Source organism: Lepus europaeus, chromosome 7 (genome assembly GCF_033115175.1).
Source record: "Lepus europaeus isolate LE1 chromosome 7, mLepTim1.pri, whole genome shotgun sequence".
Classification (NCBI taxonomy): Eukaryota; Metazoa; Chordata; class Mammalia; order Lagomorpha; family Leporidae; genus Lepus; species Lepus europaeus.
This window is the reverse complement of record NC_084833.1, coordinates 73,199,689-73,226,201: the sequence shown is the minus strand read 5'-3', so window position 1 is coordinate 73,226,201 and position 26,513 is coordinate 73,199,689. Positions and strand designations below refer to the sequence as shown.

The 26,513-nt window shown below is 36.3% G+C and overlaps 1 protein-coding gene across 3 annotated transcripts in view; it reads left to right on the top strand.

Moving 5' to 3' along the window:
* The window catches only part of DLG2 (discs large MAGUK scaffold protein 2), a 2,175,716-nt gene that overhangs the window by 1,514,144 nt on the left and 635,059 nt on the right, over positions 1-26,513 (top strand). For all 3 annotated transcript variants that reach the window (XM_062196791.1, XM_062196793.1, XM_062196792.1), the window contains one exon: positions 184-353. In XM_062196791.1, coding sequence (XP_062052775.1) covers positions 184-353 — 170 coding nt within the window. The remainder of the gene's footprint in view (positions 1-183; positions 354-26,513) is intronic.

The following is a 26,513-nucleotide window of genomic DNA, read 5'->3' as shown; positions in this document are numbered from 1 at the left end:
GGAGTGGTGAGGAGTTTAAGTTTTTCTTGATAACTTTCATTTGAAATTTGCTTCCAAATTTGGACATTTGAAAACTTTTAGACTCTTGGCCTTCCTATATATTAAGGTTTGATAACCATAATAATATTCTTTGAGAAGTCTGCTTAGCCACTTCTGAACCTCACCTCTGTTTCTTCCTCTCAGGGTCAATGATTGTATCTTGCGGGTGAATGAGGTCGATGTGTCCGAGGTTTCCCACAGTAAAGCAGTGGAAGCCCTCAAAGAGGCGGGATCTATCGTCCGGCTGTATGTGCGTAGAAGACGACCAATTTTGGAAACCGTTGTGGAAATCAAGTTGTTCAAAGGGCCAAAAGGTAATAAAAATATAAATGACTCAGCATAATATTTTGAGTGGTAAGACATTTGGCTAAAGTTTATGCCACAACCCATTTACAATATACTCTGACATTAAGTGCTTATCAGGAGTCTTGAAACCTACTTTAGTGGTTTTTACAGAAGGTAAAAGAAATCAATACTCTAAATCTAAAACTCAAGTAAGGAAAAGATATGATTTATATAGTAATGTCCTAATAAACAGTTATAGCACAAGTCATTTGTATATTTCTATAAATTTTAATCTTGCCAAATTATCAAAACTTGACTAGCATAGTAATTTTTTTTTAATTTTTAAGATTAGAATGGCAAATCCTATTTAGCAAAATAGTAATGAAAATAATAATTAAAATAATATATTGATATGTCATTTTTATCTTTTATAACATTATGCTTTGTTTTAATGTTGTAATAGTCTAATATGTTGTATCCAACAAGTACTACATAAGCATTTTTACTTGCAATAGTCAAATTAAGTTTAAATATATTTTCTGAGATGTTAACAAATTTCTTGTGGTTTTTATAGTTACGCTGGGGAAACACATGAATAAGAGATGAATCATCATACCACTTTTTAAGAATAATCCTCTGAGCTGTAATGATTAGAATGATGACATTTAATATTAGCCTAAGAGTACTTCAAAAAAAAGATAATATTTCCAATATTTTAGCAAAATCTAAAAATGAACAGCATTTAAGTATTTCAGAATATAATGATTTCATTATAATTATACCCTTTGAGTAAATAAATTATCTCTCCCTTGAAAATTAATGTCTAATGCTATAAGTGATGCAAATTTAGAAGCCTACCACTTTATCTAGGAGGCAGTACAGGATGCTATGTAAGATCTCAGGCCGAAGAGGTAGACAGGACTGAAATTAAAAGTGGTTCAGCCTCTTACTAGTAGAGTCAGCTTAGTGGGCCAATCTTCTGATAATCAATTGGGAATCATAATGATAGTATATATCACACAGGATTTCTGAGGATTAAATATTTAATAATTGGCATAGGGCAAGCAGTAGAGCCTGTTTGTTAACAGTGAGGAATCTAGAGTCAAGGTGCCCAGAATGGAATCCTGGCTCTGCAGATCACTAGTTGTTCAACCATGTACAAATCACTTAACATCTCTAGGCTTTGATTGTCTCATCTACAAAATGCAAATAAAACTAGTACTTGCTCCTAGAGATGTTATGAGTATTAGATGTATCAATGCACAGAAAGTGCTTAGATTAAGGCCTGGCATGAATTGGATGCCCCCAAAATATTAACTATATATATATATATTATTTGTATTAGTATTATTATTTACTAATATATGCTTTCAGCCTTTGTAACAATTGCTTGGTAATGCAATGAATATACTAAGATGCCTCTTGTGGGTTAAATTTAAATGCATTGATAATTAAATCTCGAAGAAAAACTGCATTCTTATACCACAGTCCAGTGGTATGTATGACTGACTTTCTATCCTAAACATATACTGAAATCATACTTGCATGGTGCTTTAAAGTCAACAAAGTGAACACAAAACTCACTAATTATTTTTATTAAAGCATACTTACTATATATAAATAATACGTAGCTATTTCTACAATATGATTAACAGCAATTATTCAGCATAATCCCGAGGCAAATACTAATTCTAAGCACTCAGCAAAGTATTATCAACCATTTAAAGATTTCCTGGTATCCCAGTAACTTCATGACCTCCAGCTGCTCAGCAGAGTATTTAAAGGCTCTAGACTATTAGTGACCAAAATTTCTTATTTTATCAGTAACATGCTTTTTAGATCTCTGCTTTTGGGACGAGGACCCCCCCTCTGCTGGTTTACTTTGATTTGAGCTGTTTTCTCCTTTGAGCCTGGCATGTAGCAGGCATTGTCCTGGGACATGGAGAGGGGAAATGGAGAAATGTGAGTCAGGTATACCCAGGCAATAACCCAATGAAACTACATAGCATGTGGGAGATGGGGTTACCCACAGGCATTGTTTACTGAGATTAGGAGAACCGAGAAACTGTGGAAAATAACCTCACATCCTGAAAGCTGGTTCCTGCCAAACCTTGGAGGTAGATGTGAGCTAGTTAGGCCTATTGGGATTGTGCTGAGTCAGTCATACTGTTTTGTACTGTCACTGCCCAGAGGTCATTGATAAAAACTTGTTTCTCTATATTAAGCTTATTGATTTCCAGGAAAAGAAACAGTCTAGTTTTGGTTTAAATTCCTAATGCCTATTCCAGTACCTTAAACATAGGGAAGTCTGAATCAGAGTAAACTGAATAATTATATTGGTTTCTACACTAAATCTGATAATTTGCAACCTTAAGTTCACTTAATTGCCTGTAAATTTTTATTAAAATATGCTTGAAAGAAATTTCTACTGATGTTTAACTCATGCTGTGTAAACTCTTACTCATGGTAAAGAATGAAAATGAGTCAGATGTAGTCTGTGTTCTCACAAAGTTCTAATGGGAAAGACATATGTACAAATAATTTTAACTCAAAGAGAATGAAATCACTCTGTGATGAAGCTTGAGCAATGATTTCAATGGGACACAAGGGAAGAATTGATCCAGCCTAACCAGGAGAACCAAAATGCCCCAGAGATTTTTGAAATGCAACATGTGGGCACACATTTTTATCAGCCTTTCTTTCAATATACTGGTTGTTCAACAGTAAACATCAGCAGTCTAGCCAACTGAGCTAATTAGATTCAGGCATTGGTATATAAAGAGCCCTCTAGATAAACACTTAAATCTGTAATAATTTATTAACTATTTATTTATTATGTACCTGGTACAGAACCAGACAGTAGAGATTCACAACAAAAATGTAGATAGTTCTTGCTCTCAAGGAGATTAAGGGGAAGCATCCATTAAATAAACTGAGGAAACTACTATGAATGAACACAAAGGATTGTTAAGAGGGAATGAATTAAATAATGAGTCAAAGGAGACTTCCATAAGCAAGTACCACTTATGTAAACCCTTGAAACATAAACTAAAATAAAGTTGTTCAAGGTAAAGAGTGGGAGGGAGCATTCCAGGCAGAAGTAAAAGTATGTGTGTATGAGCCAGTGCCGCGGCTCAATAGGCTAATCCTCCGCCTTGCGGTGCTGGCACACCGGATTCTAGTCCAGGTCAGGGCACCGGATTCTGTCCTGGTTGCTTCCCTTCCAGGCCTGCTCTCTGCTGTGGCCCGGGAGTGCAGTGGAGGATGGCCCAAGTGCTTGGGCCCTGCACCCCATGGGAGACCAGGAGAAGCACCTGGCTCCTGCCTTTGGATCAGTGCGGTGCGCCAGCAGCAGCGTGCCGGCCACGGCAGCCATTGGAGGGTGAACCAACGGCAAAGGAAGGCCTCTCTCTCTGTCTCTCTCTCTCTCTCACTGTCCACTCTGCCTATCAAAAAAACAAAAAGAATATATAAAAAAAGTATGTGTGTATGAAAGTCTAAGGGTACAAAAGATTGTGATTTCTTCTAGGAGTCTAATGATAGGGCAGAATGACATGAAAGGAAGTGGCTGAGGTAAAAATTCATGACTACATTTAAATGAAACAGGAACTCGTTGCAAATCTTTAAATATGGGAATGTCATGATAAAATTTTTAGATCATTCTGACTACTTTGAAGAAAATGGATTGAAGGGCAAGAGCAGAGGTCAGTTAGGCATCACGTAGAGCATATAGAAAAAGATGAATGGGTTTGAGCTATATGCTGGAGATATAGTTGATGCCACTTAATGATGGATCTGTAAAAAATGTCCTTGATATTTTGATTGGGATTGCGTTGAATCAAAATTGCTTTGGGTAGTATGGACATTTTGAAAATATTAACTCTTCAATCAATTAACATTGAATATGTTTCCTTTTTTATGTTTTCTTCTATTTCTTTCCTTAATGTTTTGTAATTTTCATTGAAGCAATCTTTCACACCTTTGGTTAAATTTACCCCAAGCTATTTAATTTTTTTTTAGCTGTTGTGAATGTGACTGATCTTATAAGCTCATCCTTAGCCAGAGCATTTTATAAGAATGCTATTGACTTTTGTGCATTAATTTTATCTGCTGCCACATTGCTGAATTCTCTTATGAGTTCTCATAGTCTGTTATTGAAGTCTTTTGGTTCCCCAATACAAAAGATCATGTCATCTACAAATAGTGATAATTTGACTTCCTTCTCTCCAATTTTTATCACACTCCTTTTCTTTCCTTTCCTTTCCTTTCTTTTCCTTTCTTTTCTTTTCTTTTCCTTTCTTTTCTTTCCTTTCCTTTCCTTTCCTTTCCTTTTCTTTTCTTTTCTCTTTTCTTTTCTTTTCTTTTCTTTTCTTTTCTTTTCTTTTCTTTTCTTTTCTTTTCTTTTCTTTTCTTTTCTTTTCTTTTCTTTTCTTTTCTTTTCTTCCTAATGGCTCTGGCTAAAGCTTCCAGAACATATAGTGGTGAAACTGGGCATCCTTCTCTAGTTCCCGATCTTAGTGGAAGGGTTTTCCCCATTCAGTATGATGCTGGCTGTGGGTTTGTCATATAATGTTTCAATAGTGTTGAAGTATGTTGCTTTTTTATTTAAGGGATAAAAATTTCATGTGTTTGATGTATACAGATTTTTTTTTAATTTTTTCTTAGAATCTATTTTTTTTAATTTTATTTAATGAACATAAATTTTCAAAGTACAGCTTGTGGATTACAATAGCTTCCCCCCCCCCATAACTTCCCTCCCATCCACAACACTACCCTCTCCCACACCCTATCCTCTTCCATTCACATCAAGTTTAATTTTCAATTATCTTTATATACAGAAGATCAATTTAGCATATATTAAGTAAAGATTTCAACAGTTTGCACCCACACAGAAACACAAAGTGTAAAATACTATTTGAGTACTAGTTATAGCATTAATTAAACACCTAAGAATAATTGTGTATTAATTATAGAGTTCAACCAATAGTTTTAAGTAGAACATAAAAAATACTAAAAGGATAAAGTATTAAATTCTTTTTTTTCTTTTTTGTTTGTTTGTTATATAGTTATTATTTTTTTAATTTAATAAATGTGAATTTACAAAGTACAACTTTTGTATTGTTGTGGCTTCCCCCCCCAACCTCCCTCCCTCCCGTGGCCCTCCCCTCTCCCATCCCACCCTTCTGCGAGTTTCATTTTCAATTACCTTCATATACTGAAGATCAACTTAGTATATACTAAGCAAGGATTTCAACAGGCTGCACTCACACAACCGCACAAGGTATAGGGTATTGTTCGACTAGCAGTGTTTTTAAGTTTCATAGTAAAACACATTAAGGACAGAGATCCTACAAGGAGAGCATGTACCCAGTGACTCCCGTTGTTGATTTAACAATTGGCACTCTTATTTATGACGTCAGCAATCACCCGAGACTTGCTATGAGCTGTCTAGGCTATGGAAGTCCCTTGAGTTCACCGACTCTGAACTTGTTTAGTCAAGGCCATGTCACAGTGGAGGTTCCTTCCTCCCTTCAGAGAAAGGCGTCTCTCTCCTTGATGACCTGTTCCTTCTGCTGGGGTCTTGTTCACCAGGATCTTCCATTTAGATTGTTTTTTGCCATCGTGTCATGGCTTTCCATGCCTGTGAGACTCTCATGGACCTTTTAGCCAGATCCGAATGTCCCAAGGGTTGATTCTGAGGTGTTTGATGTACACAGATTTAGGAACTTAATGATACTTCCACCTCACCCTCCCTCCCTCCCACACTCTCACCTTTCCTTCCCCTTCCTCTCCTATTCCCTCTTTTAATTTTTACAATGTTCTACCTTCAATTTACTTTATACTCATGAAATTAATCCTACACTAAGTAAAGAGTTCAACAAATACTAAGAATGAAAAGGAAAAAATAAACACTGTTCCTCAACAGTAGAGACAAGGTGTGTAAACAACATTTTTATTATAAAAGAATGTTGGACTTTATCAAATCCTTTCTCTACATCTATTGAGATAATCATATGGTTTTTATCCTTCATTTTATTGATGTGATGTGTCACGTTTATTGATTTGCTTATGTTGAACCATCCCTGCATCCCTGGGATAAATCCCACTTGGTCTGAGTGAATAACTTTTTGAAGCATGTTGGATTAGATTCAATTTGCTAGTATATTGTTGAGGATTGCATCTATGTTATTGGGTATATTGGTCTATAGTTCTTTTGTTGTTATTGTTGTATCTTTCTCTGATTTTGGAATTAAGGTAATACTGGACTCATTGAGTTTGGAAGAGTTCCCTCTCTTTCAATTGTTTTGAGTAGTTTTTTAAAAAACTGCTATTAGTTCTTCCTTGAAAGTTCAATAGCTTCCAGCAGTGAAGCCCTCAGTCCTGGGCTTTTCTTTATTGGGAGGCTATTTATTACTGATTCTATCTCAGTGTTCGTTATTGGTTTATTCAGGTTTTCTATGTTTTCATGCTTCAATTTAGGTAAATTATGTGAGTCCAGAAATCTATCCTTTTCTCCTAAATTTTCCAATTTGTTGGCATATAACTGTAATAATAATTCTTGGTAATTCTTTGTATTTCTGTAATATCAATTGTAGCATTTCCTTTTTCATCTCTGATTTTATTCATTTGGGTCTTTTCACTTTTTTGGGTTAGTTGGGCCAATGGTTTATCAATTTTGTTTATTTTTTATTTCAAAACAGCAACTCTTTATTTTGCTGATATTTTTATTTTTAAAGATGTATTTATTTATTTGAAAGGCAGAGATACAGAAAAGAGAGACAGAGAGAGATCTCCCATTCACTAACACTCCACAGATCGCTGTAGTGGCTGGGATTGGGTCAAGAATTTCATTCAGGAGGTCAGCACTGTGGCGCAGTAGGTTAATCCTCCTCCTGCGGCACCAGCATCCCATATGGGCACTGGTTCTAGTCCCGGTTGCTCCACTTCCAATCCAGCTCTCTGCTATGGCCTGGGAGAGCAGTAGAGGATGGCCCAGGTCCTTGGGCCCCTGTACCTGTGTGGGAGACCTGGAAGAAGCTCCCAGCTCCTGGCTTTGGGTCGGCGCAGTTCTGGCTGTTGCGGCCATTTGGTGAGAGTGAACCAACGGACGGAAGACCTTTCTCTCTGTCTCTCCCTCACTGTCTGTAACTCTACCTCTCAAATAAAATAAATAAAATTTTAAAAAAGAATTTCATCCAGGCCTCCCACGTGGGTGTAGCAGCCCAAATACTTGGGTCATCCTCTGCTACTTTCCCTGGTACATTAGCAGGGAGCTCATTATTGTATTGAAGGTCCTGTCTCCATTTAGATCCATTTGCATTTGTTCTATAAAACTAGGTGCCCTAGCATTGAGTTTATATATATTTACTATAGTCACATTTCCTTGTTGAACTAGTCCCTTAATCATTATATAATGACCTTCTTTGTGTCTTTTAACAATTTTTGTCTTAAAGACTATTTTGTCTGATATGAGTATAGCAACTCCTAGTTGCTTTTGATTTTCATTTGTATATAATATCTTTTTTCCATCCTTTTACTGTCAGTCTGTGTATATCTTTATTAGAGAAGTGTGTTTCTCATAGGCAACATAGAGATAGGTCTTGTTTTTTAATCCATTCAGCCAGTCTGTCTTTTATTTGGACAATTTAGTCCATTTACATTCAAAGTTATTATTGATAAGTAATAACTTTTTCTTGCCATTTTTCCATAAATATTGCTAATGTTTGTTTTGGTTCTTCTTTATTGTTTTAATAGGGAGTTTTATGCCTTCACATTCTTTCATGATGCTGATTCTCTTTCTCTCTTCCTGTGTGTAGTACATCCTTAAATACCATTTGTAAGGCTGTTCAGATGGTGACAATTCTTTCAATTTTTGCTTTTCTTGAAATTTTATTTCAACTTTAATTATGAATGAGAGCTTTGCTGGGAAAAAGTATTTGAGGTTGGCAAGTTTTTGTCTTTTAGGAGATTTGGACTGTATCTCTCTATTCTCTCCTGGTTCATAGTGTTTCTGTTGTGATATCTGTTGTCAATCTAATGGGAGTTCCTTTAAAGATGATCTCTCTTGCACATTTTAGGATATCCTCTTTGTGGTTCACTTTTAAAAGTTTGACTATAGTGTGTCACGGTGATAATCTTTTCTAATCATGCCTATTTGGGGTTCTTGGCTTCCTATATTTGGATATCATATCTTTCTCCAATTTGGGGTAACTCACTGATATTGTTTCACTGAATATATTTTCTAAACCATTCTTTTTTCCCCATACTTTCAGGAACACCTAAGCCTTGTATATTTAGTCCTATGATGGTACCCATAGATCCTGAATGTTGTTTTCATTTTTATTTTTCTTCTTCTTTTCTTGTCTGAGATATTTAAAATAAACTACCTTATATATCAGGTATTTTTCTTCTGCCTCAAAGACTGTTATTAAAGCTCTCCATTGTACTTTTTTTGACATATTGAATCATTTATTTCTAATATTTCTGTTTGGTTTTTCTTCAATATCTGTCTCTTCAGAAAATTTCATCTATATTCTATACTTATTTCCTTATTTCATTTATCTGATTCTCTGTGTTTTTGAATATTACACTCATTCTTTTGAATTCTTTTTAAGGCATTTTGTTAATCTCCCCTTCTTCATAGTACAATATTAATGTATTATTATGTTTCTTTTGGTGAATTATTTTGCCTTTCTTGTTCATATTTCTTGTGTTTCTATGTTGATTTCTATATAGCTGGAGGTTCTGCTGTTTCTGTATTTTCTGGAAGATTTTGTGAGTGTGTGTATGTGTGTGTGTGTGAGTGGTTGAAGGCTTTATTCCTGGATATGTGCCTCTGGGGCTTGGTGGAGTGCCAAGGTTTACACTTGATTTGTCAAAGTGTGTACTGGGTGGAGTCAGGGAACTCTTGCCCCAGTTAGTGGGTGGAGTAAGAGTCCAGAGTGACACCGAAGATGAGTGTGGTGGCATGCCTCTGGCTATAGTCAGTGTGGGAAGGGAGTTTTGGAGCAAGCTGGTGTGTTCACTGTCCCAGCCATTCTCTAGGCCAGGGTGAATCAGCTGATTCATAGCCTAGAGTGAGTTCACACAGCCAGTGCACCTCACCCACCTAAGCATGGGCATATCCAGAGTACCGACTCACTCCTCAGTGTCCTCCAAGCCCTCTGTGAGACCTGTTCCCAGCAGCAACATTAGATTCTCTCAGCTCCTTTGCCTAGAAACTCCCAGTCTCAAGGTGCAGGGGGTGTAGTCTCCATCCTCCAAGATGCCCTAGCCCCAGCCCCAGTAGCCTCTGGCAGCAGCAAAATGGCCCACTGTTTCCCAAATTAGGACACAGTTGACCTCTGTCACCACCATGGCAAATTGAGTCTGGTGCTTCGATGAAGGAAAGAGGGGGAGGCAATGCCTCTCTTCATGTAGCCTAGTAGTCACCTAGACCCATGCCAGTTCCCCAGTCCAAATTGGAAGTAGGTGGAATTCTCCCTAAGGCAAAGCGAACAGTGACCTAGGCCACTTTCAGCATAGCCAGGAATGATGATGCTTCTTAGTCAGAAGTAAGCAAAGCAGGCAGCAGTGTGTTTGTACTCTCTCCTCATTGCCCCCTGGAGTCTCTGTTCTGTGCGTATTCCACCTGAAATTTCTTTCAGCCAGGTCCACGGGAACGTGATCCCTCCTTTGTTTTTCTGGCATCTTTCTGTGGCCGAGGTCAGTGTGGCATCTATTCAGCCATCTTGGATAACCACTTAATGGTCAAGTATATTTGGGGTGTGTCATGGATAAATCCCAGTTTTGCAGTTGGAGCAATTTGTAAAATGGGGAAAACCATGAAGTACTCCTGTGGAGAGATGATTAAGAATTCATTTTTGTACATGATGGAAGCCTGGGATGCACTTCAAAAAGAGATTTCAAGGAGACAGGTACACAAGATCTATCTGGAAATTCTGTCATATTAGTGTACTATTATCCCTCCATAGTTTGGTGAATATCTGGAACATTAAAATATCTGAAAAATTGACTGTGTCAATTCCCATCAGTAATTTTTAATATTAAAAATCATGATTTTGACTACTTCAACTATTTTGAAGTAATAAACACTGAGTAAATCTGTTTTATTAGGCATTCTTAATGCCAAACTGTTTTTGGTTTGGCAATTATTTCTGTTTCTTTTTGCACAGGACAAAACAAAATTTTATTCTTTTCTATTTTTTAGATTAACTATTAAAGGATTGTTTAAAATGGTAGTTTTAATTAAATTGGCAAGTTTCCAATTCCATGTCCTGTGTTTATTACATTATTTCACAAATCACTAATTCTGATTTACTTGTAATGTAGCTATCTATATTTATGGTAGTGCATGCCTTCCTAATATTCAGAAAGAATCATATGGTTGTGATTATGGCCACATATTTCAGTAATGAATATTTAATCAATATGAAAATATGATCTCAATGTCTTTTTTTATAAACAATATGTAAAAATTTATCCTAACCTCACAATTAGAAATTTGGTCATTTTGGCCGGCACCGTGGCTCACTAGGCTAATCCCCCACCTGCGGCGTCAGCACCCCAGGTTCTGGTCCCGGTTGGGGTGCCGGATTCTGTCCCGGTTGCTCCTCTTCCAGTCCAGCTCTCTGCTGTAGCCCAGGAGTGCAGTGGAGGATGGCCCAGGTCCTAGGGCCCTGCACTCACATGGGAGACCAGGAGGAAGCACCTGGCTCCTGGCTTCAGATCAGCACAGCGCGCCAGCCGCAGCGCACCAGCCGTGGTGGGCAAATGGGGGATGAACCAAGAGAAAAAGGAAGACCTTTCTCTCTGTCTCTCTCTCTCACTAACTCTGCCTGTCAAAAAAAAAAAAAAAAAGAAAGAAAGAAATTTGGTCATTTTAAGTAGCTAGAGTATCCGTATGTGGGCAGTCAATTGAGAAATGAGTGGGTAACCATATGTAGGAAGAAATGATTAGGAAAATCTATTTAGGTTTTCCAAAGCAATTCAAAACAAGCCAAAGAAGAAAATCTGAACTGTGTATGTGAGTGCCCAGGAAATAAGTTTACAATAAAAGCCTTTCTAGTAACTTTGCCAGGAACACCCTGTTCTAACTTTTAAGGAACTATATAACTAAACAAGGGCAAAATTTATAGTTTCTGTGGCCTATGCTCAAAAAGCATAAAGCTATATAGGAAATTAGATGACTTCTTTTAAAATGCTTCTATCACTTACTAATCAGACAGCCAGGTTAAAGCTAAATTCTAAAACCAAAAATGTTAAAGCTACAGTTTTATTCATCAAAATCAAAAGGTAGACTTGCTTGTGGCATTCTTCAGAAACCTTACTCACTAATAAAAACTGAGTAATTAAGTCTTTCTGCCAACAAATTTCAGGAAGTCTCCATTATTGTTAAAAAAGGTTAAACATTGTCAGTTTTAGTTTCTTCGTAGATACTTTTTTGTAGTTATATACCTCAGTAACAGTGCAAATTGAAATTGCAGTAAGATTGTAGGTCTCAAAAAAATACTAAAAGGGATAGAATATTAAGTTGTTCATCAACAGTCAGGGCAAGGGCTGATCAAGTCACCGTTTCTCATCGTGTCCATTTCATTTCAACAGGTTTTCTTTTTGGTGCTCGGTTAGTTGTCACCAATTAGGGAGAACATATGATATTTGTCCCTTTGGGACTGGCTTATTTCACTCAGCATGTTTTCCAGATTCCTCCATTTTGTTGCAAATGACCAGATTTCATTGTTTTTTTACTGCTGTATAGTATTCTATAGAGTACATATCCCATAATTTCTTTATCCAGTCTACTGTCGATGGGCATTTAGGTTGATTCCAGGTCTTAGCTATTTTGAATTGAGTTGCAGTGAACATTAAGGTGCAGACCAATTTTTTGTTTGCCAATTTAATTTCCTTTGGGTAAATTCCAAGGAGTGGGATGGCTGGGTTGTATGGTAGGGTTATACTCAGGTTTCTGAGGAATCTCCAGACTGACTTCCATAGTGGCTTTACCAGTTTGCATTCCCACCAACAGTGGGTTAGTGTCCCTTTTTCCCCACATCCTCTCCGGCATCTGCTGTTGGTAGATTTCTGAATGTGAGCCATTCTAACCGGGGTGAAGTGAAACCTCATTGTGGTTTTAATTTGCATTTCCCTGATTGCTAGTGATCTTGAACAATTTTTCATGTGCCTGTTGGCAATTTGGATTTCCTCTTTTGAAAAATGGAATAAGAGAGGGAAGAGTGGTACAATTTGGGACATGCTCAATCGGACTTGCCCCAAATGGTAGAGTTTGAAACGTGCCAGGGGATTCCAATTCAATCCCATCAAGGTGGCATGTACCAATGCCATCTCACTAGTCCGAGTGATCAATTGCTGTTCATAATTGATCATAATGATAGGACTAAGAGTCAAAGGGATCACATAAACAAGACTAGTGTCTGCAAATACTAACTGATAGAATAAAGAAGGAAGAGACCGATCCAACATGGGAAGCGGGATACACAGCAGACTCATAGAATGGCAGATGTCCTAAACAGCACTCTGGCCTTAGAATCAGCCCTTAAGGCATTCGGATCTGGCTAAAAAGCCCATAAGAGTTTCTCAGGAATGGAAATTCAAATCACTGTGGCAAAAAAAAAAAAAAAAAAAAAAAAAAACAACAACACCTAATTGAAAGATCTCCACGAATGAGATCCCAGTGGAAAGAACAGGTCATCAAAGAAGGAGGTATCTTTCTCTGAAGGGAGGAGAGGACTTCCACTTTGACTATGACCTTGTCTAAATATGATCAGTGTCGGCAAACTCAAAAGGCCTCCATAGCCTTGGCAACTCATGACAAGAGCCTAGGGTGATTACTGACACCATAAACAAGAGTGTCAATTTGTTAAGTCAACAACAGGAGTCACTGTGCACTTACTCCCCATGTAGGATCTCTGTCCTTAATGTGTTGTTCAATGTGAATTAATGCTATAACTAGTACTCAAACAGTATTTTGCACTTCGTGTTTCTGTGTGGGTGCAAACTGTTGAAAGCTTTACTTAATATATACTAAATTGATCTTCTCTATATAAAGAGAACTGAAAATGAATCTTGATGTGAATGGAATGGGAGAGGGTGCGGGAGAGGGGAGGTTGCGGGTGGGAGGGAAGTTATGGGGAGGAAAATGCCATTGTAATCCATAAGCTGTACTTTGGAAATTTATTTTCATTAAATAAAAGTTAAAAAAAAAAGAAAGAAAGGAGACAGAAGCAGAGGGGTCACAGGCAGGAAAGGTTCTGTACGGCACAGAAAAGCTGGGAACTCACTGCTGCGGCTAGGGTGAAACAAAGTGAAAGCAATAGCAACTTTTAATTTCTTTTGAAAATAAAATCCTTAACTGTGTAATCTAATAAGAAAAAAAAAGATTGTAGGTCTCTGTATTGTACAGGAAATAGAGGTAACTACAGAATGCACAAACTTTAGAAGTCACTATATTAATAATGCACATTTATTGTATACATAATTCAATCAAAGAAATATATGTAATGAATCATTATATGTATATAATAATACTTCATTATATATAAGTATATGTAATATTATTAAGGAGCCATATGATCTACAAGTATCTTAACCACTTTGTGCCTCACTTTCTTATCTGAAAAATAAATACACTTTGAGTATCTAATCCATAGGGTTATTTTCAGGATAAAAATTATAAATTCTTAATAAGTGTTTATATAACACTTTGCTCTTATCATGATTTGTAATAATTGAAGAATGAATAGCAGTAAGGAACTCAATATAATACCTTAAAAGAATCTCCTAAATTTTTTTAAAAAATAAATAACAAAGAACTTCCTAACGTTTTACACAATTTAATCTCTTAGTATTAATATTTGATGAATTAATGAATATTTATTAAAAGTTTCTATTTTAAAATTGAGAAACAGAGAGAGAGTGCGAATGAATGAACCGAGAGTGAACTCACTCACTCCCATCCTCTGCTTCATTCCCCAAATGTCCATGATGGCCGGGGCTGAGCCAAAGCCACAACCAGGAGCTGGGAACTCAACCCAGGACTCCCATGGAGGTGGCGGGAACCCAATTATTTGAGCCCTCACGCTTTCCTCCCAGAGTTTGCATTAGCAGGAAGCTGGAGTTAAGAGCAATGCCAGGTATCAGAGCCTAGGCATTCTGTTATGTGATGCTGGCATCATAATTGCTTGGAAATTGTAGCATTTAGTAATTTCAGATTAATTTTATGTATTTTTGGCTTCCACATGAATATATGTAAAATATATTCCTGTATGGGTATGTTCATATATATATATATATATATTATATACTGCTTTGTAGCTCTATACAATTTATTTCTAATGTGTCTGAATTTTGTGCTTTATAAATCTATGCTTTAAAACATACATATGTATATATGTATTAATTTTTCCTTTTGTTTCTCTAGTTTTGACATCTGTTTCGGTTTGTTCCATGTATAGAAGTATCCTCAAACATATTGCTAACTAACATCTGATGTCTCCTTGGCACAAATTAGCATCACTTCTCCCTCACCCATGCAGTCTGCTCCTAATTCTGAACTTTCATTTATGTTAATAAATGTCCCAGTCATCTAAAATAAAAAACTCAATGTTCTTTTCCTTGGGTTCACTCTTCCTCACTGCCTTTATTAAATGTGACATCATATCTATTGGAATTCATTTAAAACATTGCTAATCTTCTCTTTAAAATCTCCACCACCATTATTGTGATATTTCTGTCTTCATGATATCTTGGGTGAGCTACTGTAATAGACATCATTGCCAGTCTCTCCTTCCCATACCTACATAGCTCTTCTAGATTAACCTTCAAAAAATCACAGCTTGATTAATGATCATTCCCTGATCAAAAGTATCCAGTGATTCTTAATTTCTACTAGGTAAAAATCTAAATTTCTCTCATAGAATTTCATACCCTACTATCTGTGATCTTCTCTAGCCACAAAATTCTATTTCAGATTTCTTTTTTTTAAAAAAAATTATCTATTTATTTTGAAAATCAGATTTGTAGAGAGAGAGGAAGAGACAGAGAGAGATCCTCCATCCTCTGGTTTACCCTTTACATGGCTACAACGGGCCACACTAAACTCAAGATCCAGGAGCCTCCTCCAGTCTCCCATGTGGGTGGCAGGGTCCCAAGCACTTGGGCCATTCTCCACTGCTTTACCCAGACCACTAGCAGGGACCTGGATTGGAAGCAGAGCAGCTAAAACACCAACTGGCGCCCACATGGGATGCAGCATCACAGGTGGCAGCTTCACCCGCTGTACTACAACATTGGTCCCAAGGTCCTCTTTTATAATCCCCATCCATGTATCTTCTGATCCAAGTAAACCAGACTCTGTACTGTTTTTAAATATATACCATACTCTTTCTTCTAAACCAAACCATTGCTCATCCCATTACTGGGTTTGGATGCCTCCCTTTACTATGGTGAACACTATGTTGACATTATAGACATCCCCAAGAGGAAGTTGAAAGCTACCTTCTTGAAAAATAAGTGTCATTAATTGACCACAATCAGAAGCAATCTTCCACAGCTAAGAACTTCTAAAATATTTTATTCCATCAATTTATGTTCATTTCTTTGTTATAAGGCTATCCATGCAACCCATAGGGCATGGAAAAAGTAGATATTAACAACCTAAAATAAGGAGATAAACTGCCACTTATTCTAACATTTAAATACACTTTTTTTTTATTTGACAGGTAGCGATATAGACAGAGAGAAAGGTATTCCTTCCATTGGTTCACTCCCCAAATGGCCACTACGGTCGACGCTGTGCCTATCTGAAGCCAGGGGCCAGGTGCTTCTTCCTGGTCTCCCATGCGGGTGTAGGGGCCCAAGCACTTGGGCCATCTACCACTGTCTTCCCAGGCCACAGCAAAGAGTTCGACTGGAAGAGGAGCAACAGGGACTAGAACCCGGCGCCCATATAGGATGCTGGCGCTGTGGGCGGAGGATTAACCAAGTGAGCCACGACACTGTGTTTATAAGCTCTACCATGGCTTGTGCTACATTTGAAACATTTAGTGAACACTTAACAGGGAAGTGACAGCCCTAGGTTGAATCTAGGTCGCAAATCTGAGTAATTTACTACCCAAAAAAAATGGGGGTTGGGGGACAAGGCAAATTAAGAACATTGATGCAGTGTGGCAAAAGGGAAAAGAGAATGACCAAGATGGAGCCAACAATTGCCCTACTGAGAAGAATTCTGTAAAGGGAAACCATTGCATTGGAAGCTTTTTTGCACTCCTTAAAGGAACATCTATATGGTAGATTGGAGGAAAACGATATTTGAAGCATCTGGTATATTGCCTAACAATCTGATTAACCAAAAGCCAATCTGTAAATGATTGAAAATTTTTTCATAATAGTCCACATGAAAGATTTGTTATCCAACTTAGTTAAATATCAACTTGACATGCATCTGATAATGCAGAGGAGTTATCAAGTATCTAACCTAAATGAAATGTACCAGATTTTTCATTTGTGTATACTGATTTACTTTATGTAAACTATTCTTGCTCTTCTACCTGCTCCCATTTTTTCTGTCTCTGAAGTCAGCATAGTCAATGTGAAATATCCCAGCATTAACACAAGAAATTCCCCCAAAGATTTTAGAAATTGGTTTGTAAAGTTGATTATTCTAAAACTTTTTTGTATGTATAGACCTAGAGCTACTTATATTGAACACATAAGTGTTCACTGAACATCAAGTGAACAGAACAGAGAGCCCAGAAATTACTTGAAAAATAAATGTATGTCATTATACTTAGTACAGAGAATGCCTATGCTGAAATTCTTTTAGCTGGCTATGGATCGCTTTGCTAGCAGCATTCTTTAATAAGCCAGATTTACTATTACCTAACTTGAGGCATTTAATTTCGCAAAGTTCTTAATGATCTAGAATCCAGCTATTCATGACCAGGCAGCTTACCAGATAACTAGTAGAAACCAAACCAATGCTGCACCCAAACTTTCACTGCCCTGAGGGGCATGATGTTTTCCCCATGTCTTGCCATGAGGTGAATTATAGTGTGTACTCATTTATTAGTGCATGGGCAAATATGGCCGCAAGTACAGGGCAGTTTATCTTTATTAAGACCCATTTCCTGAGCTTGAGTCCAACTGGTAGGCGGACCTGCTTCTGATGAAGGGCTGTTCTGAACAATGAACTGGCTTTTAAAAGGCACAATGGCAAATTTAACTGGCATGAGGTCTCAAAACACTGCATTTTCCTTCTTAGTACTAAATTTTTTTCAGTCCTTTCGAATTACCAAAATTGTTCCCTTTGGTACACAAAAGGATTTTCCTAAGTGCATTTGTAGTATAGCTTTTTATTGGAATATAATACACACAATCAGAAAGAAAATGCTGAACTATTTGTGTTAAACCAGGGGAGCAGTCTTCTCAGGAACAAATTGCAGCTAGATCACCACTCTCTGCCCACCAAAGAACAAGCAGTTTTTTTCGAAGAAAAATTTGTGAGCTCACCTTGTTCCCCAGCACTGTTTTATGGGTTTTCTTGTGTATATCCGTGGTTAGTTTCTGATTATTTCTGGATATAGGATACATGTTTCTGGGTTAGGAGGCTTTTTCTCTAAGCTAATATTTGATCAATCTTCATAATGATGTCTGTAAATAATTTCTCTCTTGAGAGCATGTAGCAAATGACCTATTCAGGAAAAAAAATAAACTACAAATATTGTCACTGCAATCCCTACTGTTGTGTACATTATAATATTCTGGGAGAGTACCATTTTATTATATTCACTAAGCCTTTTGGAAATTAAGGAATGGTGCCACTTTCCATTTAACCTTTGATGCTAACAGGGCTATTGTTTCTCATTTGCCATTTAAAGCTAAATCCATAATTTTCTAACAATTTATCATCAATAGCTCCTTGAACAAATATTTAATGTTAAAATTATTTTTACCATGATTTTAACTCATGATTTAAAGCACTGTATTCAAAACTTTATTATTCATGCAGAAAGCCCTATAGATAGCTGTGAATATTTACCAGTGTGAATATTTACATATATGGCATTTTTTAAAGTTTTAAAAGAAAATATGTTGCTATGGTACATACTATGATTGCAACTCTTTTTAATTTATGGCCTGAAGTAAAGCAATTTAGTGTATAGACTTTATGATTTGGAGTTAGGACCTAAGTTTAACTCCTTGCCTTACCTATCCTTTAATGGGCATGTTAAATAGAGATATCTGGTAAATCTCAGTGCCCAGTAAATCTTAAGGTGTCTCCTTTCATGTTTAATTTTTAAAAACAAACATATGCAGTAAATAATCATCCATTAACTCAATAAATATTTTCTTTAAAAACATTTATTAGGTTAGGCAGTTTTAAATACTAAATCACAAGACTGAGAATAAAGAAACTTTGGCTTATCTCCCAAGGAGCTTTTTAAAACATTGGCATTCACATAGACTGACATAATGCAGTCCTTCTCTGCTGACTGTCAGTTACTTCATGCTAAGTTCATCACAGTTCTTTAGCTAAATCCATTTTGATTCCCCAACTCATTGACCAATGTACATCAAATTTTCCTCCTTTTATGGGACATTGAGATCTAACAAAATTAAAGCTTGCAGCATTTTTTATTCAAGGACTATGATTACTAATTCCATTAAGCTGTCAGTGAAAAGCCTGTACTACATAAACTTTATCTCTGAACACAATTCAATTGCAGTTGCATACCTTGGGCATTTTATCTCATATAGAAAATATAATGAGAATAATGTTGCTGTTAAAATCTGTTTTTAACATCCATAAAGAAAGCCAGCTTAAATATATTTTAAATACAGTTGTCATGGGTTATATAGTTTTGAGATCCCACCAAGAGTTCATTAAAATTTGGAAATTTCAGCAATAAAAGCTGATATTGGGCAAGATTGAGAATTAATGAGCAAGTTTGAAAATTAACACTCAAACATGAAAATCTGTTAGGAAGAAAAGAATAGTAAAAATGACACAAACAACACACTAGGCACATTTTTCCAGCTGAATTAGTGTCTTGAAAAAGTGAATAAAGAAGGGATGTGTGTGTGTGTGTATGTATGTATGATCTGTTCAGTATAGACCATTAGTTATATGAAGAAATAGTTGCTTTCTAGGATCCTAAAAAATATTTGTTGAGTCCTAAATTAGTGGTTGATCAAATTGAAAATTTTAGCCTTCATAGTTCCATTCATTTGAATAACCAGAATGTAGTGCCAGTTTTTAAAATAATCATAACAATTTTGACATGTGATAATTCTTACATCTCAAGTATTCCAGTCTCTCAAGTATATAAATTCATTCATGTAATTAGCAAACCATTAATCGAACACTCTCAGAGTACAGGACTAACAATTAAGATAGAGACATACTTTGCCCTCAGAGGGGATGATGGTGTATTGTGTGAAATGTACATATACAGAGATAATAAGTAATATCACCTTATAAATGTATACACAGGATTTTATAGAGAAAACTCGAGCATGACTTCAATGTCTGCTTTAATACTCTGGGGAGAAACAGCAGTAGCTGTTTTCGCAGAGACTGTTTTAATCATTGTAATTTTTCTCCCTACAATTGAGCTGAGAGTTGGAACTCTCCTGAAATTGTCTGTTAATCCTATTTCCAATCTCCCAGCTACAGTGGACAGTTCTTCGCAGGAGAGCTCTTTGGATATTGGGAGCCCATTGTCAGATCTCCTCTTAGGTCTTTCTTTTTTAGACTGAGTACCCCAGTTCATCAATCATTCCTGATACATCATTATATTAAGATCTTTTATTTTATTGTTTCAATCCTATGAGTTTGTCAAGTGTGGCAAAATCATACCATGTAAATAACAATGCACATAACTGTATATAAAGATTCTTTTATGTGCTTTTAACCATAGAACATACTAAGTGAATTCTATGTGTGAACTCCATGGTCTTTTTCTGTTAGTGCAGTATAAAATCCTGTTAGCTTTCTTCTAAGAATCTTTTTGTTCACTGTAGATTAGAGAAAGTTAAATACTTCAAATGTACTATGAGATTTATTATATCCTATTTTAGAATAATTGATTCTCAAATATAAATTTTTATTTAGTTATAGTGAGTACATTGTTGGACTGTGCCTACCATCAGGATATCATCCTTAATGTGTTCAACTTTTTTTTAAAAATATTTATTATATTTATTAGAAAGACAAAGTTAGAGAGAAAGAACTGGGGGGGGGGGGGGGAGTTTCCATCTACTGGTTCAATTCCCAAATGAACTGCAACAGCCAGAGCTAAGCTGATCTGAAGCCAGGAGCCAGGAGCTTCTTCTGGATCTCCCAAGTAGGTGTAGGGGCCCAAGAATTTAGGCCATCTTCTCCTGCTTTCCCAGGCCATAGCAGAGAGCTGGAATGGAAGTGGAGCAGCCAGTGATAGAACCAGCGCTCATGGGGATACCAGTGCTGCAGGCTGGGGTTTTAACCAGCTGCGCCACAGCTCCTGTCCCATCTCTCATTTTAGTCAGCCTTTCCTCATTTCTGTGAATTACAAATGGCTTGAACATAGAATTCTCAGAAATAGAATGGAATTTATCAGGTTTTATCTATTACCCTGCATATATAGATATAAAAGTGTGTCCCATGGATATAAGGAAAGACTGGAAACAGAAATCATGGAAAGGTGAGGATAAAACTGATGACTATGGTCAAGATTTCCACCAAACTGAATGTATATAGCATTTATGAACTGATTTTAAAGTGATGAGAGCAGATGAGCCTTTACTGGCTCACAGAAATCCCCCCCCCCATAACTCACAAAATAAAGCATAGAGAAAATCGGTAACAACAATGATGAAAAATGTTGGCTAGCAGTGATGAAGGACAACTTGACTAAATGCACTTAAAATACCATGACTGAAGAAAGAAAAGAAAGCAAGAGAGACTTAAAAAAAAAGTTTCAGGTGTGCTCACCATTTTGTTCCTTTCCTGAAAAAGTACTGGTGATTGACAAAATCCTGTGACTTCTCACTGATATCACAAAATCCGCAGAGGTGTACATGGAGCTGGTAGCCTAGCAGCCTTCTGTTTGTCAAAGAGTAGCTGAAACTTGCTCTTGGGAGACCACAGTGGGAAAGGTGAGCAGTAATGCTGATATTCTCCAATGAAAACATAAGTTCCGTAGCCATACACTGAATCTGAGAAATTACCCAAACTAGATGGACCTTGACGTAGGACATCTTGTAAAATCTCAAAGGCATCAGATTTTAGGTGTTCTAAGAAAAACAGCACAGTTGGGTAAGCTTTACTGAGCTCCTCCAACTCCTTCCCCAGCTATTGTCCAGGCACAGCAAGTCATTTACTCAGCAAACACTGTCACTCAGGAAAACAAAAGATTGTAAGTTGGAAGGAAAAGGATAAACTGATGGTCATGTACACTACAAAGCAAACAGATGTCTAAGTGAGCTGCCCAACCATGAACAGGATGAAAATACCTCCAAGAAGCATCATCATTGTAATCTAATCTATTCAGCACTTCCAATGTGTTAGGCAGTGTTCTAAGTGTTTCATAGGGATATCTCTTTTAGTCCTTTTAAGACACTCTGTATGGTACTTTTATTACATGCACAGATAGGGGGATTCAGTGGTTACAAGCCACACTGCAAATCATTGGTGTGTGGCTCCAGAACTGCTATGAACTCTGTGTTAAAAGGAAGAAAGCAAAAGGAAGAAAACAAGGAAAGAAAAATAACAAAGAGCTCAGCCTATGATTCAAAGAACAGAAGAAAATTAGTCATGAGTCATGCTACAGGACAATTTGAAACAGCAAGTTCAGGGGCAGGCCTTAGCAGCAGTTAAACACTGCCTGAGCCATCCACGTCCCATATCAGAGTTCCTGGGCTGAAGTCTGAGGTTGGCTTCTGATTTCAGTTTCCTGCTAACGCACACTCTTGGGGGAAGCAAATGACGGCTCAAGTACTTGAATCTCTGCCACCCACATGAAGACCTATATTGAGTTGCAGGCCCCTGGCTTCTGCCTGGGCCAGCCCAGCCATTGTAAGCATTTGAGGAATAAACCAATGGATATAAGCTAGCTTTCTCTCTCTTTCTCTCTCTCTCTCTCTCTCTCTCTCTCTCTCTCTCTCTCTCTCTGTCTCTTACTCTCTCTCTCTCCCTTCCCACCCATTCCTTCTCTTTCAACCTTTTGAATGAATAAAAATAAAATAAAATTTAAAAAGCATAATATAAGTTCAGTAAAACAAGTGCTGAAGTATTAAATAGTAAAATCATAGAAGGAATTGCAAAGAAGGATTCCATATCAGAGGAACACAAAAAAGGCCCAAATAATAGCATTATGAAACTTCTGAATGTATTACAAACAGTAAAAAGAAATAAATAAAATAAAAGGGAAGAAAACTTTAAAAGTATACTGAACAAGAGCTATAGAGTTTTGAAAAATAGAGATATTGCATATTTAGTCCATACTTAAGTGAGGGTTCAAACAATATATCATCATTTGCGAAACCTTTTTAAAATGTCTTTTGTCATAATTATAATTCACATAGTTCTGTACATAAGCTTGATTATAAATGGAAAAGGAGAAAAATCTTGATTTGTGATGGTAAGCTAAAGGAAATTATCAAAATTATTTTTAATTAATGAAGGAATCCAGTAAGATGGTCAAGTATAAAAGCCAGCTCTCCTCCCAGGCCAGCCAAGTAATGAAAGTCAACAGAGTGCCTTCCCCTAGGAGGTTCACATCTCCCTTAGGATATACCCCATGTGAAGAGATAGATAGGTCTGGGCCTCTTAACTTACAAGGCCTAAAGCCCAACAGAGTATTATCAAGCCCCTTCTATCAGGTTCTATTTGCCTCTCAATTAGAAAACTTAATTGTAGCTTAGACAGCACCTTTCTTAGCTCCTCTAATAATGACTCTGTCCTTTGTTCTAGACCCTGTCTAGTGTACTTGGGCCTCATTCCTTTGTAATCATAACCTCTACTCTACCACCAATGGCTCTACTCCCAACCTGTGTGTACTGATGGTCCTCTTCCCCACTTAATGCTGTATAATTGTTCAAACCTGGTAAATGCCACTCTTAGGATCATTGGTTACTATCCTCACTCTGTCTTTTATGACCTTGTCTAAATATGATCAGAGTCGGCAAACTTGGAAGGCTTCCATAGCCTTGGCAACTCATGACGACAGCCTAGGGTGGTTACTGGCGCCATAAACTTGAGTGTCAATTTGTTAAGTCAACAACAGGAGTCACTGTGCACTTACTCCCCATGTAGGATCTCTGTCCTTAATGTGCTGTACATTGTGATTTAATGCTATAACTAGTACTCAAACAGTATGTTTCACTTTGTGTTTCTATGTGGGTGCAAACAGTTGCAATCTTTATACTAAATTGATCTTCTGTATATAAAGAGAATTGAAAATGAATCTTGATGCAAATGGAAGGGGAGAGGGAGTGGGAGAGGGGAGGGTTGTGGGTGGGAGGGAAGTTATGGGAGGGGGAAGCCATTGTAACCCATAAGCTGTACACTGGAAATTTATATTCATTAAATAAAAGTTAAAAAAAATAAAATTAAATTAAAATAAATAAGTGAGTAGCATATAAGTAGGTAGACAAATATAAACATAGTTACCAAATAAAAAATATAATGGAGAGGATAAAACATTTTCAGTAGCAACAAAAATAATAAAAAACTAAGAATCAACCTTTATTTACACATGTGAGAACTATAAAGGGGCGTCAAGTGGTTCATGGAAGAGTGGAATTTAAAGATAATGTGAATTTTCCATATAAAATAAAGTGAATTCCATATAAAGGTAATTTTTAAATACTGCTAAGGGTCATACTACAGGTGAATACCCATAATATGTCACTGGAGAAGAAGGTACAACATCAGAAAATAAACTTCATTTTAAGGGACCGGCATTGTGGCATAGTAGGCTAAGCTGCTTCTGAGGCTTATTTGTAGGGTGCTGAATCAGAGCAGAGTAGCCAGGACTCCAACCAATGCTCCTATATGGGACATGGCCACCTCAAACAGAGGCTTAATCTTGCTCTGCCATAATGCCCACACTTGTATCTATCTTTTAAACAAAGTTGGATATCTGCCTCATAATAGACATCCAAATAAATCATCTCTCAAATTTTTATACTTAAAAGTGAAAATATATAGAGCTGTAAGTTGGACTACATTAAAATTATGCACTTTTGTTCATTAAAAAATACCACTAACAAAGTGAAAAAGGAAGCCATAATATGAAGAATGTATCCCAATAAAACCTATTATACATTTGAATGATGATCAACCTTATTCATAATAAGGTTATTCATAATAAGATTAAAAGTACAAGATGCTATTTTCATCTATCAGATTGCCCACATTCAAACATTGTGGCAGTGTACTGCTAGCAGACGTGAGAGAAGAGCTCTTTCAAAATGCTAAAAGAGGCTAAGTGGAGAACAGTATGAAAATGTATTTAACTTTCTATTTTAATTTTTAATTAGTTTTTAAACAATTAATTTGCATGTCTTCTTTTGAGAACTGTTTTTTAAGCCCCAATTAAATATGCTGTGAAATACAAAGTCTGAAACATTGGGGAAAGGTTATAACTTGTACTCATATGTATACCCATCTTTACTTTCCTTTTTTAAAAAAAATATGTTTTAAATGTATAAATACTTTGAAATTCTGATTCTACTTCTAGGAAGTCATCTTGTAAGTGTACTTGCCTAAGTGTCAAATGGCAAAGTTAACTACAACAGGGGCTCTAGTAGCAAAAACAAACAATTTAAATGATAAAAGATGAATGGCTATTCGAATTTCAGTATATTCATATAAACCATCTAACTTTAAAAAAATGAGGCACTGAAATAAATATACTGAATGATTGAATGTACTAAATGAATGAAATAAATATACTACAATGGAGTAAAATTCCATATATTTTGTTAAGCTACATATATTATATAGTCAGTATATGTGATGATTTACCATTTGTATAAAAGAAGAATGAATATAAATAATATGTATATACATAGAGTATATCTAGAAAAGTAAATGTTATAGTGGTTGCACTAGATTGGGAAATATTTGTGAAGAAAACTTACTTGGTTACTTTATACTCTATGCCTTTAGGAATTTCTACCATGTATTTATAGTACATATTTTAAGTAAACAAAAAAATTTAAAGAAAACACAAAATGTTTAAAAATAGAAAGATGCATAAAGGAAGATAGTCCTAACAATGGCCTACAAAATAGTTTACAGTAAAAAGATGGATTTATTTTCTACTGAAAAAGTAGAAAGTGATGCGTACAATGAAATTATAATGGTTATAAGATATAACAGCATCCACATCTATAAACTAAATTTTGTTTTAAAGCATAGAGAAATGGAAAGCACTACTTGAAATATGTATGGGAAGAGAACTGAGTGGACTCGGCTCAATACAATCAACAAACATCTAGTTTGTTATCTACCACCATGGGCTAGGAGCAGAGAAAACAGAAAGGAATGGACTTATCTCTCCTTCAGTGACCATGATGTAATTATTAAAGTGTTTAAAAGTATAATCCTTCAATCAGAGCTGCCTTGATCTCTAGTTTTTCACATTTCAATCGGTATGCTATACAGGTAGTCTGAACAAAGTAGATAAAAGCTATTGTTTTTTCCTGTCCATCAAACTTAGTCTTATAAAAAAGAAAGTCAGCCCTTTTGTGTTTTGATGAATCTTCGGAAATTTTAACTGTTTTTTTTTCTTTGATATTTTATTCTTTCCCAGGTGTCTGCACTTTGATTTTCTGATAAATTGAAGTAGTGTGTGGAGTGTTTCTAAGGGTACATTAGAACAAAAGGTGCATAGTTTTTAGAAATATATTCCCTTTATGCTTAAATTCAAACTAAAATTGATATTTTCTTACTTGTTTAGTAGGAAACAAGCCTTTTGAGACCTGGATGTACACTAACTAATAACGAATAAGCTTTTAGATCTGCTATCCCATGGATTTCCTTCCTGCTCTAAATAGCACAGCGGCATATTCATTTGCTTGATTGTATGTCATAATTTCTGTCCTAGATTGCTACTGGTAAAAAGCATTTCAGATGTCTCCAGCAAAAGTGGTGGTGATCATTTCCTGATGACTCCATTAGATCA